The sequence below is a fragment of the Aotus nancymaae genome, unplaced genomic scaffold, assembly GCF_030222135.1.
Source record: "Aotus nancymaae isolate 86718 unplaced genomic scaffold, 86718_ANA_hifiasm-v0.15.2.pri h1tg000077l, whole genome shotgun sequence".
In the NCBI taxonomy this organism is placed as follows: domain Eukaryota; kingdom Metazoa; phylum Chordata; class Mammalia; order Primates; family Aotidae; genus Aotus; species Aotus nancymaae.
The window spans coordinates 14,870,858-14,889,932 of record NW_026988492.1 but is presented as its reverse complement, the minus strand read 5'-3'; the positions used below and the strand labels follow the sequence as shown (position 1 = coordinate 14,889,932).

Sequence of the window (19,075 nt, the reverse complement as noted above, 5' to 3'; positions counted from 1 at the left end):
ATAATGGTTGAGGCATCTGATATCTCATTGTCCAAATGCAGTGGTCTCATGAGTTTCAGGTCCTTGATACTATCTGGGAGGCCTGATGGTTGGTTTCCTGAGAAAGGAACTCAAATAAGAGAAATATCAATTTCTATGTTTAGTTAAAGAAACCATAAGCATCAGCTCTATAAAACGCTTGGGTCAGCTTCAGAACTGCATGGTTAGTGTGAATAGAGCACAGGTCAAGGATGAAAAAAATGGTGGGCAATTAGCTAGGAATTTAATAGAGAAAGATGATTTTAAAGAAATCTAATAAAATCCTAATTGTGTCCTTCTATGCCTATAATTTGTTTTTAAATAGGTTGTCTTAAAATAACAAGAAAATGCAGTTTTGTTGCCTTTTTCAATGTTTCTATTGTCCTAAAAACTGAAATTTTTCATAGATCCAGAACAGTTTAACTAAATATATTCATAAATCCAAAATGAGATATACTTAAAGAAATTTGTGGATATTCAGGAGTCATTATAAAATAAGACATTTTTTTCTAGACAGATTCTTATGTAAGGCTATTCAGTTTAAATTGTCTAAAAAACATTTAGGAAAAAGGAAGCTGCTAGGTGATTGCTAAGGGAAATCATGAAAGCTGATAATTAACTTCAACATTGAATTAGTTTTCAATCAAACAGATTATGCATCTATAATAAACCAATTAGAAAATTATAGTGGGTTTCATATAGAGCAATTTGCAAGGAAAAATGTTTCATTCTGATCAGAGAAGTTTAGACAGTACCTGGACCTTTCCAACTGTGGAAACTTGGAGATACCACATTCATAAGGGGAAAGGAAGAGAATAGTTTTAGAAGAGATAGCTAGCAAAACCATATTGGATGAAAAATAGAAGTCAACCAGGTAAGTGAATATTTACTCATATCCCTGTTAGTAGAACAGAGCCACTCAAATGATGTGTGTTGAAGAACAGCTCTGTTTTTGTTTGTGTTTCCAATCCATCATATATCAATGCTTTGTAAAATATAATTTAAAAATGTCTTAGAAACAGGAAATAAAACGGTGGTCTCCTCTTTCAGCTTTGGAGTCTCCCTCCTTTTCTCTCTGTATGGGGGAGCTTCTTCCTTCTGCCTTCTTCCTTCTTTCTTGCCTATTAAACTCTCCACTCTTTAACATCACACACACGCAGACACACACACACACAGAAACAGAAAATAAAAAGACATGCAAAATATGAGTCCAAATTTCTTATTCTTACCAACAGACGTAAAATTACTCTGTCAAATTCCTATGAATGTTTCTCAACATTTATTCTCAGTTCTTATACTTATCTGATCCTGGAACCATATCCAGATAAGACCAAAACCATACATAACCACACTCTGAGTGGCTATGCGGTAGGGGATATGGCATATAGTTGGAGCGCAAATAGTGTTTCTTAAGCAAGTTGGAGAATAAAGACTTTGGTTCTGCCCATGGGAAGTTAATCTTCAAGAGACATGAATGTAAATAAATAGATGCAGTAAGCATATATCAAACATATACGATCACTTCATAGAAAGCACTGGAAAGGGAGAGGCAGTCTTTGGTTTGAAGGTAATGATAATATGGTAGGTTTGTTGTGTTGGATTTTCAAGCTCACTAATGAATCAGAGTTCTTCAAAGACCACTTTATTTTCATCTTTCCAAAGAAAGAAACACATAAATCAGAAAATCTTAGCAATTCATTCATATATTTTTTGGCAAACATCTGTTAAGCACCTATTATGTGTTAGTCACTGTGTTAGGGGCTAGGAATCTAAGAATAAATAATAGTTTATATTCTAATGGAGGAGTATAAACTATAATGTCCATTTTTCTGGACAGATTCTTATATAGGTTGTCAACTTTTAATTGTCTGAAAAATATTTAGAAAGAAGCAAGTTGCTAGGTAGGTGCTGAGGACAATCACAAAGGCAGCAGTATTACAATTCATTTTCAACCCAAGAGATTATATGTCTAAGAGAATTTAATAAGGAAAATAGAGTGAGTTTGCATATAGAGGAATCTAGTTGGAAAAATGTTTTATTGCAAGGAGAGAAAGTACTACACATGCTCATGGTAAAATGCACAATGCACAGTGGCGTGCAGAGAAGTGGTCAGTCTGGCTCCGGAGCTGGCAAAGGTTCTAGCCGATGAGAAAGGCATTCAAAAGCAAATTCAAGAGTTAAGAAAAATATTGAAATGGGAAAAGTTCCCTTATCCTTCTTGCAGAGCATGTTATGAGTGTGTGGGGCTTGCTCCTTCCCTGCCCCACTGCTTAAGCCTCTAGGGGAAGCATGCAAACGGGCAAGTTGTGGGGACCTGACCCCATGGCAGTGTCTAGGGTTGAGTTTTTACATCTCCCCAGTGGGCGTGTGTTACAGTGTGCTCTTTCAGTCTAGCTGTCTGTAGGTGGCTCGTGTTATTCAGCTCAAGCAGACCCTCTGCCTTGTGGCAAGGACAGAGGCCTTTCTGTATCCTGGATTCTTGCGTTGGTGTACTGAAAAAATTGGACCACATGTGGGCTTGGAAGATGGGTGCAAGGGTTTGTATTGAGTGGTGGTAGCTCTCAGAAGATGGGGAAACCAGAAAGGAATGGATTTGGAAGGTGGTTTTCCCCTGGAGTCTGGCTACCCAGTGACTGGGCTCCCCTCCAACATCCCAGCAGGCAAACTCCACATCGTTCTGCTGGTCGGCCTGCAGGCGTCTGCTCCGCTTGTGTGTTCTTCATCAGTGTGCTGCTCTCAACGTCTGGCTACTTGTGTGTCTGCCTGCTAGGGTCTCGAGGGTTTTATAGGCATAGGATGGGGGCTTGGCAGGCCAAGATGGTCTGGGAAATACAACATTTGGGCAAGAAAACGGAAATGCCTCTTCTCACCTAGGTCTGTGGGCACAGTCCTGGACATGGAGCCCTCACCAGGTACCTGCCCTTCTCTACCTAGCACTTCCCTGTCCCCTCCTGTTATCAATGTGACACATCCAAAAAGTGTGAGTAGTGCCCCAGGGCTAGGAGATGGCTTGAGCAGAGATGATAAAAGAGGGGAATCAGCAGACTGGGAAGGAAAGATCATGAGGCATGCAGATCTCATCTTTTATTTAGGCAAATGTCCTACAAAGTGTGTGTGCATGGTGGAGGTGGAGAGCTCAAGTTGGGGACACACCTTGTGATCTTTCCAAATTGTAAAACTATCACCCCTACCCTGAGATTCCAATGCACAACAGACACATAAATAGAACTTGGGAAATCCAACTACATGCCAGAAAAGAATTTAAAATGTTAGTTAATCTCATAACCCAGAGTTTAACCCAGAATTTAATTAATGTATAAATATGTACATGCACACTTTCCTCTTAATATTTAAATTGCCATGAAATTTATTTCTCCTTATTTCTCCATACTGACCATTCTCAAACATTTTGGTCTCAACATACCATCACACTTTTAAAACTTACTGACCCCAAAGAGTTTTTTTTAAGGTGGTTTATACCTATCAAGACTTACCATATTTACAATTATATTTATTAATATATTTTTAAATAATAATATATCTATTATAACCTATTATGAAAACATATTTGTATACATAAGGTATATGTATAATATTTATATGTATTTAAAATATAACATTTTATTTAAAAATGACATTTACCAACTGTGGGCCTTTGAGATGTCACATTTGTTGAACAAATGGAGAGAAAAAAATATTTCCAGAACTGGTAACTAGCAAAAACTTACTGAAGGAAAAGTATGTTAGCCAAGTAAATAAGTATTTCTTCACATTTGAAATCCCAGTTCTTAGTAGAACAAAGCTACTTATGTTAGTCCATTTGCATTGCTATAAAGAAATACCTGAAGCTGGGAAATTTATATAGAAGAGAGGTTTGTTTGGCTGACAGCTGCGCAGGTTGTACAAACAGCATGATGCTGGCATCTGCTTCTGGTGAGGCCTCAGGAAACTTACAATCATGGCAGAAAGCAAAGGGGAATCTGTTGCATCACATGGCAAGAGTCAGCACGAGAGAAAGGGAGGAGGTGCCATGCTCTTGTAAACAACTAGATTTCTCATGAATTCGTAGTGAGAATTCATTCATTACTGCAAGGGTAGCACTAAACCCTTCATGTGGGATCTGCCCTCATGGCCCAAAAACCTCCCAGTAGGCCCACTTTCCAACATTGGTGGTCACATTTCAACATGAGATTTGAAGGGGACAAAACATCCAAATGTTATCACTACTCAAACTAATACAAACCTTTACTGAGGGCTAGTGTGGGATTCTTACATCTACTTACGCATTAAAACCATTATCTTGTTTTGTTGAAGTACATTAAACCTATTCAACTTCACACAAATATATATGAAAAAGGATGTGACATGGTTTGGATCTGTGTCCCCACCAAACGTCACCTCCAACTGTAATCCCCAGTGTTGGAAGTGGGGGCCTGATGAGAAGTGATTGAATCATGGAGGCGGAATTTTCATTAATGGGTTAGCACCATACCCTCAGTGCCGTTCTATTGAGAATGAGTTATTGTGAGATCTGTTTTTTTTTTTCTTTCTTTCTTTCTTTTTTTGTTTATTATACTTTAAGTTCTGGGTACATGTGCAGAACGTGCAGGTTTGTTACGTAAGTATGCACGTGCCATGGTGGTTTGCTGCATCCATCACCCTGTCACCTACATTAGGTATTTCTCCTAATGCTATCCCTCCCCTAGCCCCCTACCCTCTGAAAGGCTCCCGTGTATGATGTTCCCCTCCATGTGTCCATGTGTTCTCATTGTCCAACACCCACTTACGAGTGAGAACTTGCAGTGTTTGGTTTTCTGTTCTTGTGTCAGTTTGCTGAGAATGATGGTTTCCAGCTTCATTCATGTCCCTGCAAAGGACATGAACTCATCTTTTTTATGACTGAATAGTATTCCATGATGTATATGTGCCGATCTGGTTGTTTAAAACTGTGTGACACCTGTCCCATATGTCTGTTGATCTTGCCCTAGTCATATAAGACGTGTCTGCTTCCCTGTCACCTTCCACCTGACTGTATATTTCCTTAGGCATTCCCAGAAGCAGAAGCCACTATGCTTCCTGTATAGCATGCAGAACTGTGAGCCAACTAAACCTATTTTCTTTATAAGTTATCCAGTCTCAGGTATTTCATCATAGCAATGCAAGAATGGAAAAATACAGAAGATATATTTTAATAGCTTTTGAGATAATGATGGATACCTTTCTATTACGCCAAAGCATTACATGCGATAGTTTCATAAAATGCAGTTTTAATGCGGAATCTGAAACCACATCCATAGATTTTGAACTGTTACATTAAAAATTCACTGGTATATTTTTCACTTTGAGTGGATCATTTACTTATGTGTGATTTTGCATCATCATGCATGTTACATTTAGAAAATACTGGTTCAACGATTTATGCAGTATGTCAAGTGTTGACCCATTTAATTATCCAATATTGCAAAAACAAAAACAAAAACACTCATCAGTCAAGTAAAGTATTGGAAATTTGTCATACTCATGGTGGACAATACTTATTTTTCAAAATTCTTATTTTTGTTTGGATGTTTGAAGCTTCTCAGCAACAGAACTGTTAGTGTTTTCTTTGATGTAAGAGCCTTGCTTCACTCCTTTTTATGAAAATGTCTGCCAAATGCCCTAGTGTGAAGAACCATAGTTTTTCAGTCAGTAATTTTTTCAAATCCAAGTTTTGCTCCAAGATGAAAAAGTGGCTAGTTTAGCATGCAACTCAGTCTCAGTGCTTTTCCATAAGGCAACATGTGCTTCAGTATTCCACAAAGATGCTTTATATGCATACTTCACAGAATATGAAAATGAATTGTACTGCAGACTTGAAAGTTAATATGAGTAATAATTTTTGAGGCTTTATCAAAGTCATAACTGGCTTTACTGGCAACAGGTGGTGATGAAGAACACAGTGTATAGTTTGGTACCATGACTTTAACTAGTGCTAAGATACTTGCCGTTTTCCTCTCCATCACATCTGGGCCATCAGTGTAAATATCATCCCAGTAAAAAGTCTACTATAATAAAAACTCATTAGCTTAAATTTTAGTGAATATTCTACCCATGTGTCTTATTATTAGTATGAAAAATAGTTTTGAATTTTTAGACCCTTGGAAAGTATCTTAAAACCTCCAGAAGTCCAGAGCCCATACTTTGAAAACCACAGCCTATGTTAGGCCATTTTTTGCTCTACTATAAAGAAATACCTGAGGCTGGGGCTGGACATGGTGGCTCACACCTGTAATCTCAGCACTTTGATAGGCCAAGACTGGCAGATCACTTGAGGTCATGAGTTTGAGACCAGCCTGGGCAACATTGCAAAACCCCATTTCTACTAAAAATACAAAAATTAATCAGGCGTGGTGATGCATGCTTGTAATTTCAGCTATTTGGGAGGGTGAGGCATGAGAATCACTTGAACTCAGGAGGTGGAGGCTATAGCAAGCCTAGATTGGTCCACTGCACTCCAGAACAATTCTGTCTCAAAAAAGAAAGAAAGAAAGAAAAATACCTGAGGCTGGATAATTTATAAAGAAAAGCAGTTTAGTTGGCTCACGGTTCTGCAAGCTGTACAAGAAGCTTGGTGCCAGCATCTACTCAGCTCCTGGGAGAAATCGGGAAGCTTTTACTCATGGTAAAAGGCGAAGTGGAGCAGGACCATCACGTGTCAAGAGCAAGAGCAAAAGAGAGTGGGAGGAGGTCCCACACACTTTTAAACGACAGAATCACATGAACTCAGAGCAAGAACTCACTCATCACCAAGGGGATGGCACAGAGCCATTTGTGAGGGATCTGCCAATGATCCAATCAGATCCCACCAGGCTCTACCTCCAACATTGGGGATCACATTTCATCATGAGATTTGAAGGGGACAAGCATCCAAAGCATTTCACAGCCCTATACCACTTTATATTCTTTAAAGCATGACTTGAAAAAGCTGAATAATGCTCTGTCATTAGCCATTCTCCTATTATTAGACGTTTAGCTTGCATCTAATTTTTCATTGTTATTGATAATTTGTGATGAAATTTTTTCTATGTACATTTTGGTCTTTCTCTCTAATTATTACCTAAAGACCAACTCCTAGTCATTTTACTAGGTAAAGATGGAGTTTTCAAATGTGCTGTTAGGTCATTCATGGTGGCTCATGCCTGTAATCCCAGTGCTTTGTGAGGCTGAGGCAGGAGGATTGCTTGAGTCCAGGAGCTCAATGCAACACAGCAAGACCTCATCTCAGCAAAATATATATATTTTTAGATTAGCTGGTCATGGTGGTACATGGCTGTAGGACTAGCTACCCAAGAGGCTGAGGAAGGAGGGTTGCATGACCCCAGGAGGTCAAACTATGATCCCACCACTGTACTCCAACCTGGGCAACAGAGCAAGACACTGTCCCAAAAAAAATCCATATATATTTATCCTATCAAATATATTTCCAAGGGGACTCTCCTGCTAGGCATCTGGTTTCTATTAGGTGGTTATGAATTTGCTAACACTGCACTTGAGAAGTGGGTTGAAGACGGAGCTCCCATTGGCAGCCTGGGTTTTCTTTAAGGTTAAGTTACAGAAACCTGGGTCAGCTTTATTCCTACTAATTGCCTCCATATTCCTGGGCATGTTCCATTAAAGTGCTCTGCCACAGCAAGAGTGCTTAAACGGTGACAGGTTTTGTGGTCAGCATATTTTATTTCCCTGAAAAGAGTAGAAGAAAAATGAAGCAGCTGCTGTATCATGTGAATCCGTTTAGCAAAATCTGGTGTTCCAATTGTTTGGTTTTGTGACCCTGGGTGATAAATCTTTTCCTCTGCCTTTTGTGGCATTTCTGGTTGTGTTTGCAAACCCAGTTCTTTCTGAACTTTTTCACCCAAACATTTGGTTCAGTTTGTTCCTTAAGGACTTGGAAATAAAAATGTGAGCTCATAGACATTTCCCCCTAATGTATCCTTGCTTTTTCAAATTGGCTTGTTCTTTTCTTTCTTTTCCTCCAGATTGTTTATTTTTTTTAAATCATCATTTTGACAGTAGAGCCCATTAGATAGTTTACTATTTACATTCTCTTATAATTTCTCTCTCTCTCTCTCTCTCTCTCTCTCTCTCTCTCTCTCTCATTAGCAGTAGTCCAATAACATGTTACTTCATGAGCATGTACCTCAATGAGACTAGGTTGACTTGACAGACTCAACTTATTTCTTCTAATACCTTAAGGCTTTGCACAATTTTTTTCTACTTAGAGACTTTTATAACAGATCTAATGTGTTACACTGCAATTATGAACTATACATTATAAGCTTGTTGTTGACTTTTTTATGATAAACATGAACATACAAAAATGCCCCCAAAACCAAATTCTCTTGTTATGCTTCAAGATCTCCATAAAATCTCCCTCCCTCCTTGCCCACACTTTCTGGATAACTTTTACTGAAGCACATCTTGGCATCGTTTCAGCCTGATATTTGAAAGTTATTAGTTAAAGCAACCTAATGTAACCCTTTGCTGATTTCCCTAAAATAACGTTGTGAGGGACTCGTTACTTGGTTACACTAGATTACAGTAACACTATCCACACGATAAATGTTTTATCTCTTGAGTTAGAGGAGAAGTGCTTCTAAGCATCTGGTTTGTTTCTTTTTGAAATTATAGCCTGTGTAATTGATTGTCCTGCTTAAATTTGAATTCTAGAATCTGAAAGTGTAAGTTGCATCCTGCCTCTAATAAATATACATACTCCAGTGATGCCCATTTCATGAACCGTCCATCTTGTTACCGCTGGCTCAGTACTGTTTTCCTGTTCTCAGATTCCCTTTCTCCAGCCTTCTACCTACCTATTTGTTTTATGTTCATTTACTGTGCTAACTTTTCTTTTGTAAAATGCCACAAATCTGTCTTTATTACAAGAAGGACAAAATGGTGCCTAAAATTAAAATTTATGATTACTTTCCTTAAACAGTCTATTCAAATAGCCTAAAAAAAAAAGACTGTAATGATCAGACACAAGGTGTAAAAGAACATTTTCAGGTTTTGAGACAAGAAAGATGATACATGTGAACCATTTGAGACAGAGAGTTACATGGGAAATATAGTACACCAATCTCTCATGATTACTGCAAGTTAAAAATGAACAAGTAAACAAACCACAAAACCTATTTCCCTAGGTTATAAAGCCAGGGAAGAAAAAATAAAAATAAAACATAGCTCATTGATTTTTAGGATGAGACAAAGTTAAAAAACAAACAAACAAAAAGAAACCAGTACAAATGTTTACAAAACATTTGTAAAATGATCTCTTCTTGGTAGAGGGAAATATATTTAATGAACATTTAAAATAGGTATGATTAAAATGGAAACACAGAAATATTTTATTTTTATTAGAATATTGTATTTTCCTTTTATCTGGAAGATTAGACTATTGCGAAAGGCTTCAAATTCCTTAAATCTTAAGACTGGAAACATTTGGGAAAAACTAACTGAAGATTTTAAAATGACTGAGGCGGAAGTAGGGAGAGGAGAAGTAAGATTTACTTCTTTGGGACAACTCAGATTCACCATTAATTAGGCTAAACAAAATGTAATAGGCATGACTCCAGAATAAATGAATCCTATTTCCACCAGTGAAGTTATTGTCTTTCATAATTTAGATGCATCCTTTAAGAAAAAAAAGTCCATGCATTTTTATGATTAGGAAACGTCTCTCTCCAGTAGTAACAAAACAAATGCTTCACAGCCTGAAACTTCTCTTGAAGATCTTGAAGTTTATGCATAGATCTTTCATACTTCTCCATTTTTTAAAAGAACTGCTTAGGAGGAACACAGTTCTTTGTTTTTCAAATATTGTAAAATAACGAGTTAGTACCAAGGTGATTTTTTTTTTCCAGCCATATAACTTTCTGAGTTTCTCCATAGCAGAAAGAGATAGAAAGGCCATGCCTAATCTACTATACTCTGCTCATCTTCAGGGAAGCCCCCAAACTCCTCTGGGCTGCCACTTAAGCAGGTAAAAAAGGAATGGAAAAAAACAGAGGGCAGAAGTCAGCTCCTGGCCCACTTAAAGTCTTGGGCTAAGCAGAACAGGAAGCTACATACAAATGTGGCTCTATTGAACAGTAGTAAAAACTGAATTGTCTTTCCTCTATGGGAGTTGATGAAATATATTGTTGGGGGTGGAAATAAGCAGAGAGAGGTTAATGGACTTCATCACTAAACCTTTAGACTATAGGCAATTATCATTATTCTTTCTACAAACATTCATTTGATTTCTACTGTATTCCAGGCATTCACAAGGTGCTGTGACAGAGAAATGAGGAAACCAGACATGTTCCTTATCCTCCAGAGGACTTATAGTCTAGTTGGGGAAGAATCTTAGTTGCTTCATCTGTATTAAATGACAGAGACAAGATGATTGCAAAGGTTCTTGCTAGGCTCCAAATTAATCTGTTTTTTAAAATTAAGAGTAATGCCAGGCATGGTGGCCCATACCTGTAATCCCAGAATGTTCAGAGGCTGAGGTGAGAGGATTGCTTGAGGCTAGATGTTGAAGACCAGCCTGAGCAATATAGTGAGATGTCATCTCTACAAAAAATTTAAAAATTAGCTGAGTGTAGTAGCATATTCTTGTAGTCCCAGCTAGTCAGGAGGTCAGGCAGGAGGATCTCTTGATCCCAGGAGTTGGAGTCTGCTGTGAGCTAGGATCATGCTACTATATCATGGCCTGGGTGAAGAGCAAGACCATGTCTCTAAAAAGAAGGTGGAAAAAGTTAGAAGTACTACAGTGATTATTATTATTAATTTTGACACCTCCTTAAGATTGTTCTTTACACCAATGTCCTTTCATTTCACAAGTATGGGGGTCAGGGGGAAGAAGGAGGAAGTTTAAAAAAAGATGTAAATGATGAAAGGAGGAAGGCATAAGGAAAGAAGGTAAAGAGAATAGCACTCAACTATCAGTGGGCGCTTACTTGTGATAAGCATTTCGTAAACATGTCATTTCATTTAAGAGACAGAACCCAGCAATTGCCAGCCTCTGAGAAGCCCTAGAGGTGGGAGCCATATACTGATCAATTTTGTAAGTCTAGGACCCAGTGAAACGTTTAGTACATAGTATGTGTCCTAGACATGCTGGGTGAATTTCAATAAATAAATAAGAAAAATGATAAGTAACATTAAAAAATACTCTTTCCACCATCACAGAGAGTGAGTTACCACATTGTTAGAGCATCAGTTCCTTTCAGGTACTTAAACTCATGACAAGTGTGTCTCGGATTTCAGGATATTGTCTCACATCTTAGAAACAATGTTTAGAAATCAGTTCACTCATGGAAGCATGAGAACCAATGCCTCCACACATGCCATACAGAGAAAATAGCTTCTGATAGATGAATTATTATGCTTCCATTGACAGCTGTATTGTAATTATCCTAATTTCAGAAAGTATGATTCTTCATACATTTGAGTGGACAGGTTTTAACACTAAAGTTTTATAATACAGTCCACCAAGATGCTACAGAAATAATCATCCATGAACTTCACAAATGGTATTCCCTTTCACTTAAAAAATCTGTGCTGAAGTTTTGAGCTCAGATCAGGCACAGTGGCTCACACCCAAAATCCCAGTGCTTTAGGAGACCAAGAGAATTGCTTGAGGTTAGGAGTTTGAGTTTGAGACCAGACTGGACAATGTAGCAAGACCCCATCTCTAAAAAAATTAAAAAATTAGTCAGGTGTGTTGGCATGCATCTATATTCCCAGCAACTTGGGAGGCTGATGCAGGAAGATTGCTTAAGTCCAGGAGTTCAAGGCTGCTGTGAGCTATGATCACACCACTGTATACCAGCCTAGGCAACATAGTGAGACTCTGTCTCTAAAAATAAAAATTAAAAAAAATTAAACTTTGAGCTCATTTTATTTGAATATTTTCTAAGCCTAATTTTAAATATGAACATATTGCAACAGCATTACTCCCTTGAGATGGTAATGGAAATTAGGTGTTTGGTGAATTTGACTAAGCAGCCTGAGAAGTTTTAAAATTAGCCAGGTATGTTGGCATGCACCTATAGTCCCAGCTACTCAGAAAGCTGAGGCAGGAGGATCTTTTGAGTCCAGGAGTTCCAGGCTGCAGTGAGCTATGATCACACCATTGTACATCAGCCTGGGTGACAGAGTGAGAGTCCTCTGTCTCTAAAAATAAAAAACAAAAAAATTAGAAGTCTTGAGCTCATTTTTCTCAAGTGTTTTCTAAACCTACTTTTAAATATGGAACATACTGCAACAGTGTTACTCTCGTGGGATAATAGTGGAAACTAGGTGTTTGGTGAATTTCACTAAGCAGCCTGAACAGTTTTTTTTTTTTTTTTTTTTTTCCTAATTTACCAGTAAGTCACTTGGTGTGTCTGAACAGTTTTATAGACACACCAAGTGACTTACTGGTAAATTAGGAAAAAAAAAAAAAAAAGACGCCCACATGTCTGTAGTTAAGATAAGAAATTAGATCATCCATTTATCACCAAAATGACAATCAATTTAGTAAATAAAGTTAATAGAAAACAGTAAAACAAATTATAAAATTGTATTTTAAAAATTAACAAACTTGCAATGTGTATAAAAAGATGCTCATTTTGAAGGACAGGCCTCTCGGCAGAAACACTGTGCTGTCACTCTGTCCTGGACACTTCAGCATTCAGAGTGACAGCTAGTCTCACTGTCAACTTTGTTTTCTTTCAACCCAGATAAAGGTTTATTCACTTATCTAGTCTCGAGATGTTTGCTTTAAGTGATAATCAGACTCTACCCTAAAACTGTCCAAACATTGCTGTAATAATTTTCCCATACACTAGCTTTAAAATTGTTTATATTAAGGACGTTTTATAGCCCCACTAAGCTAGGGATACATGTGGTTATCAAAAATAAATTTTTGCCAAAGGAATTGGGAAAAAGGGAAGTATTAGGCTTTCAAATTGGAAAAGCAGATGTAAAATTCAGTATTTACAAATGGCATGATTCTATAAATAAGAAATCCCAAACAACTCACAAGAAAGCTGCTAAAGCAAACAAACAAACTCAGAGAAGTTACAGGGTATAAGGATAACATGGGGAGAAATGCCAGATATAGTATGCACCTAAAGTAAAATAAATAAATTAAAAAAAAAATCAACACTCAAAAATCAGTTGTATTGCTGCATACCAGCAATGAACAATCTGAAAATGAAATCTAGAAGGCAATTCCATTGACAATAGTATCGAAAAGAATAAAATACCTGTGAACAAATTTAACCAGTGAGGTGAAAGATTTATACACTTAAAAATCACAAAACATTATTGAAAGAAATTAAATAAGACTTGACTAAATGCAATGACAGACTAAGTTCATGGAAAGGAAGACAATGTTGTCAAGATGTTAATACTAACTAAAGCACCTGATGTGAATTCTAGTTTCTCATCTTGAATTCTAGTTTCCATAATCCTCACAGGTAGTGGGAGGGACCTGGTGGGAGGTAGTTTAATCATGGGGGCGGTTACCCTCATGCTGTTGTTCTTGTGATAGTGAGTTCTCGAAAGGTCTGATGGTTTTGCGAGGGGCTTTTCCCCCTTTTGCTCTGCACTTCTCCTTGCTACTGCTGCTGTGCGAAGACGGACATATTTGTTTCCCCTTCTGTCATGATTGTAGGTTACCTGAGGCCTCCCCAGCCCTGTGGAACTGTGAGTCAATTAAACCTCTTTACAAATTATCCAGGCTCAGGTATTTCTTCATAGCAGCATGAAACAGACTAATACAGCAACCTACAGATTCAAAGCAATCTCTTTCAAAAATTCCAACAGCCATTTTTGCAAACATGAAAATCCTCTTCTCAAATTTATATATTGCAAGGGTACCAAATAGCCAAAACAATGTTGGATAACTCAGACTTCCCAGTTTCAAAATTTACTACAGAAGTACACTAAACAAAACAGTCTTAAAAGGCATGAGACTAGACAACTGAATTGAAAGTTCAAATATAAACCCATACATGAATTGATGTTTGACAAAGATGCCAAGTCCATTCAATGGGGGAACACATAGTCTCTTCAATAGATGATATTGGGACAACTCAATTTTGACATACAGAAGAGTGCAGATGGACCCCTACTTCACACCACATACAGAAATTAACTCAAAATGGATCAAAAGGCTACATGTAAGAGTTAAAGCCATAATGCATTTAGAAGAAAACAGTGATAAATCTTCATGACCTTGGATTTGGAAACTGATTCTTAAATATGACACTAAAAGCACAAGCAACAACAATAAAAAATAAATAGGTAAATGGGACTTAGTCAAAATCAAAACCTTTTGTGCATCAAAAGACATTATCAAGAAAGTGAAAAGGCAAGCTACAAAATGCTAGAAAATATTCAAAATTATCTGATTAAAGTTCAATATCTAGAATATATAAAAATGCACAAAACTTAAGAAGAAAAAGACAACCCGATTTCAAAATGGACAAAGGACTTGAATAGACATTTCTTCAAAGAAGATTACACACAGTCAATAAGTACATAAAAAAGATTTTCAGCATCACTAGTCATTAGGGAAATGAAAATCAGGACCACAATTCGATACCAAGTCACATCTACTGAGATAGCAATAATAATAATAAAACTGATAATGACAAGTGTTGATGAGGATGAGGAGAAATAGAAACCTTCACACATTGTTGGTGGGAATGTAAAATGGTGCGGCACTATCAAAAACGGTTTGGCAATTCCTCAAAAGTTAAGAATTACTATGTGTTCTATCAATTCAACGCCTAGTTACACACCTAGAAGAATCAAAATAGAGACTTAAACAGATACTCATACAGCACTGTTCACCATAGCACTATTTGCAATAACCAAAAGATGGAAACTGCCTAAATTTCCATTAACAGGTGAATAAATAAAGAAAATGTGACATATACATACAATGGAATATTATTCTGCAGTAAAAATGATTTAAATTCTGATACATGGTATACAATATGGATGAATCTTGAAAAAATTATGCTAAGTGAAATAAGCCAAACACAAAAGGACAAATGCTGCATGATTCCAGTTAGGTGAGGTACCTAGAGCCTTATAAAGACAGAAAGTAGACCAGAGTTTACCTGGGATTCATTGGAGGAGAATGTGATGTTAATGCTTACTGGCCATGGAGTTTCAGTTCAGAGTGATAAAAACGTTTTGGAAATAGTAGTAATGGTACCACAACACTGTGAATGGAATTATGACATTGAATTGTATACTTGAAGTGGTTAAAATAGCAATTTTTTTCTGATATATAGGTTACCATTCTTTTAAAGATTAAAAATTAATAAAAGTAACATTACTGAAAACCACTGAATTGTATACTTTAAATTTGAGAATTGTATGGCATGTGATTTATAGCTACATAAAGCTGTTAAAAATGTAAAATATTCACCTCAATGTTATGTTTACTGGATGTAACATAGGTTTTTAAAATTCTTTTTGTTTTTCTTCATTCCATTTGTAATCATTTCAGACTATTATAAACACTTCCATGCTTTTATCAACACTAGAACGATGTTGTTCAGTTAATAAGTGAATTCTGTTAGAAATATAAATATGCTCACTAAATTAAAATCGGAAATTGCCATCAGAATTATCTTAGTTCTGCCCTGACATATGTCTCCTGTTGCACATTCAGAATGCCGCTTTGCATAGTGTCTGCATGTAATGGATGTAAGAGAAACTTAATAATTTATGTGAATGCATGATAAGTCAAGGGAGAAAAGCTCATATGATCCATGCAACTTCCTTTCCTCTACTCAGAATTTCTAAGTCAGGTCCTTGATCATTATTCCTAGAGGTGGTTATGTTCTTTAGAATCTCAATTCTTACAACTCACTTATTCACTGGGGGAGGGAAAAAAAGAACATCAACTCCTTAACAGCTACTGGCATATTGACAAAATCAGTAAGTCAAACATTGCATTTTTTCTTTTCTTGCCTGAGGAAGACTCATCATTCCACCATTGAGTTTCAGAAATTGCAGAAAACTTAATAATGAAACAAACATTTTATTTCCCTCATGTAAGGATCCACCATTTTAAATCAAATTGCCTGTATTTGAATATCAAATTGACATAATTGATGAAGATGGAAAATCATACTGTCAACCTTGAAATAGCAAATGTATGGAGTGACACTAGCATTTCCTTCATGGAAGAATCTGTGGATGGTATGTGTGATATTTTACCTTATAAATAAATAGGAAAGACATTAACATTTAATGTCTCAAAATTTAATGTCGTTTCTATTTATTCATAAAGTAAATAATCCAGGGGTTTTCAAGAATGAGAGTTAGAACTTTGATCTGGGAAGAATAGAAGCAATTTGAGACTCCTAAAAAACAAAAGGTAAGGTAGGAAGGATTTGCCGTTGCTCACTTTCCAATACGCACTCTGAAACCCTTTCTTCTTTTATTACAGCTCCACATCCTTACTCTTAAATATCATCTTCCTACTTTGTAGTTACCCAAATCTTGAAGGCCAAACACCTTCAAATGTTCTTTTTTCATTTTAATATAAAATTATTTCAGACTTAAAACCTTTTCAGAAGATAAGTAGCTGCAATAACTGAATTAACAGGGCTGGGAATTGTATAAATTTTACCCAGCTTTGACTGCCAGCCATGGTCTGGGTCATCTGGAGTCCCAGCAGTTTAAGACCAAAAATAATTGCTTCATATCAAGATCTTCTGTGTTGCTCCTGCCTCACATCCTTGCAACCGATGCCAAGCTGGTCTCTTCAGCTCCTGGTTGCATGCTCAGCCTTTGACCATCTGTCCTGTCTAGCCCTGTGGTTTGGGTTTCCTCCTGCTTCCTGATTTCATGCCTGATTTCAGCCTCTATTAATTTTTCTGAGCTCTTAGTGTCAGTGGCTGTCTTACCTTTACTTAGTTCCTAATTTCTATTCTGTTTCGATCATCCCTACTTCCATGTCCAAATTTTCCTGCTTTGGTATTTTGATATATTTCAAAACTGCATTTCACTCCCTACCCAGCCTCAACTCCAAGATCATCCCTGGCTCAGCTCATGCACTAACCATACTATGTGCTGAGATTACTACTAGAGCATTTAATATAGACTAGTGCTGAACACAGTAAAGGCAAAGAGTCAAAGTCAAATTTACTCAAATTAATCAGAGCAACTAAGAAGCATTCAGTTGGTGGTTACAGAATTAACATATTTGTTGACTCAGTTCAGACTTTTTTCAATAATAACCCACAAAATAGATGCATGTGGCCCTATTCATCAATAAGCAAAATATAGCCTTCATGAAGACGAAATATTTAATCTATTGTATATTTAAGCCAATTTCTTAAAAACCGTGGAGATCAGGAAGCTTAAAAGACACTGAATCCACAGGAAAAACGTATTACCAGCCAAATATAATTAGCCAGATTAGACTGTGAGGCTCACTAATGCTGCAGTTTCTTCAAAAAGAACCATGTGGTTTGGTAGATACAATAGGCAGTTATACCTCTGGCAGTTTCTTTTCAGAAATCAAATCAGTAAGAGACGCCTTTTTACTATATTTCATTTTGGGACTTAGAGGTATATTACTGACAAACATTAATTTTCACTATAGGCTGATTAGACAAAAATATGTACCTTATACATATGTTATACATTGTATTATACAATTATCATACATTATATATTTGTTACTTTTGTCATTAAGCCCTTAAAACAGTCATCCTGGAACTGGTCTTCCATTCTCGTGTGTGTGTGTATGTGCGTGTACATGCATGTTTATGATCCTTTCGTGTGTATGTGTGTGTCTGTACTTATTTAGGTTTTGGTTTTCTTGTTGTTGTTGTTCCTATGATGGACACTTTTTCTTCATCAGTTGTCACCAAGTAGTCCAGGGCTGCATGTCTTCTGATAAGTGTGTTAATTCTTAAGTGAAACATTAAAAGAAAATCTATAGAGTCCAGTTAATGATAATGAATTATGCACATCTCGTCCAATATGTGATATTACCAAGGACTTGCTGTTGGATATTCATGAAAGGAAACACTACCATAAAGAATTTTTCAAAATGCTTATATCTAAACTTGCTGATTAAAATGTTAAAGACTGTGACTCATGTACTACAGATCTTTATGACAGATACTGTCATGGAAAACAGTCTTCAGGATGTAGTGGTTTGGCACTTTGCAGTGCCAAGGACTTCAAGATGGCCTTTCTTTATCACTAGTACAGCTTTATATGACATTGTTCTTTCTAATGTTGGATGCTTTGCACTGAGTAGTATTTTCAGAAATCAACATTAAGACTAACGTTTGCCATTTCTTTTATTTGCCTGGGTTTATTTGGATCTAAATATTCAGAGTTCAAATTACATTTGCTTTCATGAATGTGGTCGCCTTGGTGTCCTGCAAAAAGAAAATTAAAAACAAACAAACTTTACTAATGGTAATACATTCATGAAAATAAGTGTGCTGGCTAGACAACGTGTCTCTCAAAAGTTTCTTAACAAACAACCTGAAAATATACTATGGTAAATTTCAATACTTTTTTTTTTCTTGATGGCCCTATGTGCTTTAAGGAAAACAGAGGGAAGTGGTAACTGCGCCTTTGTCAATCCAGTTTACCGGAACTGGAGTGACCCAGAGAAAACAGAGGTAAGTGGCAAGGGTGAACTGTATCATTTCACACACATGTACAAACATACACACATACACACACACACACACACACACACACACACAAATGAACCAGTGTTGTTTGAACATGTTTCTACATCATAAATAATTGTTTTAGTGGAGTTATTTCAGTTGGGGGTAGAAAGGAGTTTCAGTCTCTATAAATGTCCTGTGAGAATTTTCCATTTCAGGACAGTTTCAATCTGCTTGTAAGATCAGTTCACTGTTCAGTGGCATTGTGGTCACTATTTATACTCAAAAAGAACTGACAAATCTGGAAAATATCAGGTTAACCCACAGAGTATTAGTCAGCTACTTACAGTAACTATTCATTGAATGTCTTTCGTATTTTA

The 19,075-nt window shown here is 36.7% G+C and overlaps 1 protein-coding gene across 1 annotated transcript in view; it reads left to right on the top strand.

Annotated features, from left to right (window-relative positions):
• MALRD1 (MAM and LDL receptor class A domain containing 1) overlaps positions 1 to 19,075 on the top strand; it is a 609,315-nt gene that overhangs the window by 586,385 nt on the left and 3,855 nt on the right. Inside the window, exon 39 of the mRNA XM_064368444.1 lies at positions 18,626 to 18,701. Coding sequence (XP_064224514.1) covers positions 18,626 to 18,701 — 76 coding nt within the window. The remainder of the gene's footprint in view (positions 1 to 18,625; positions 18,702 to 19,075) is intronic.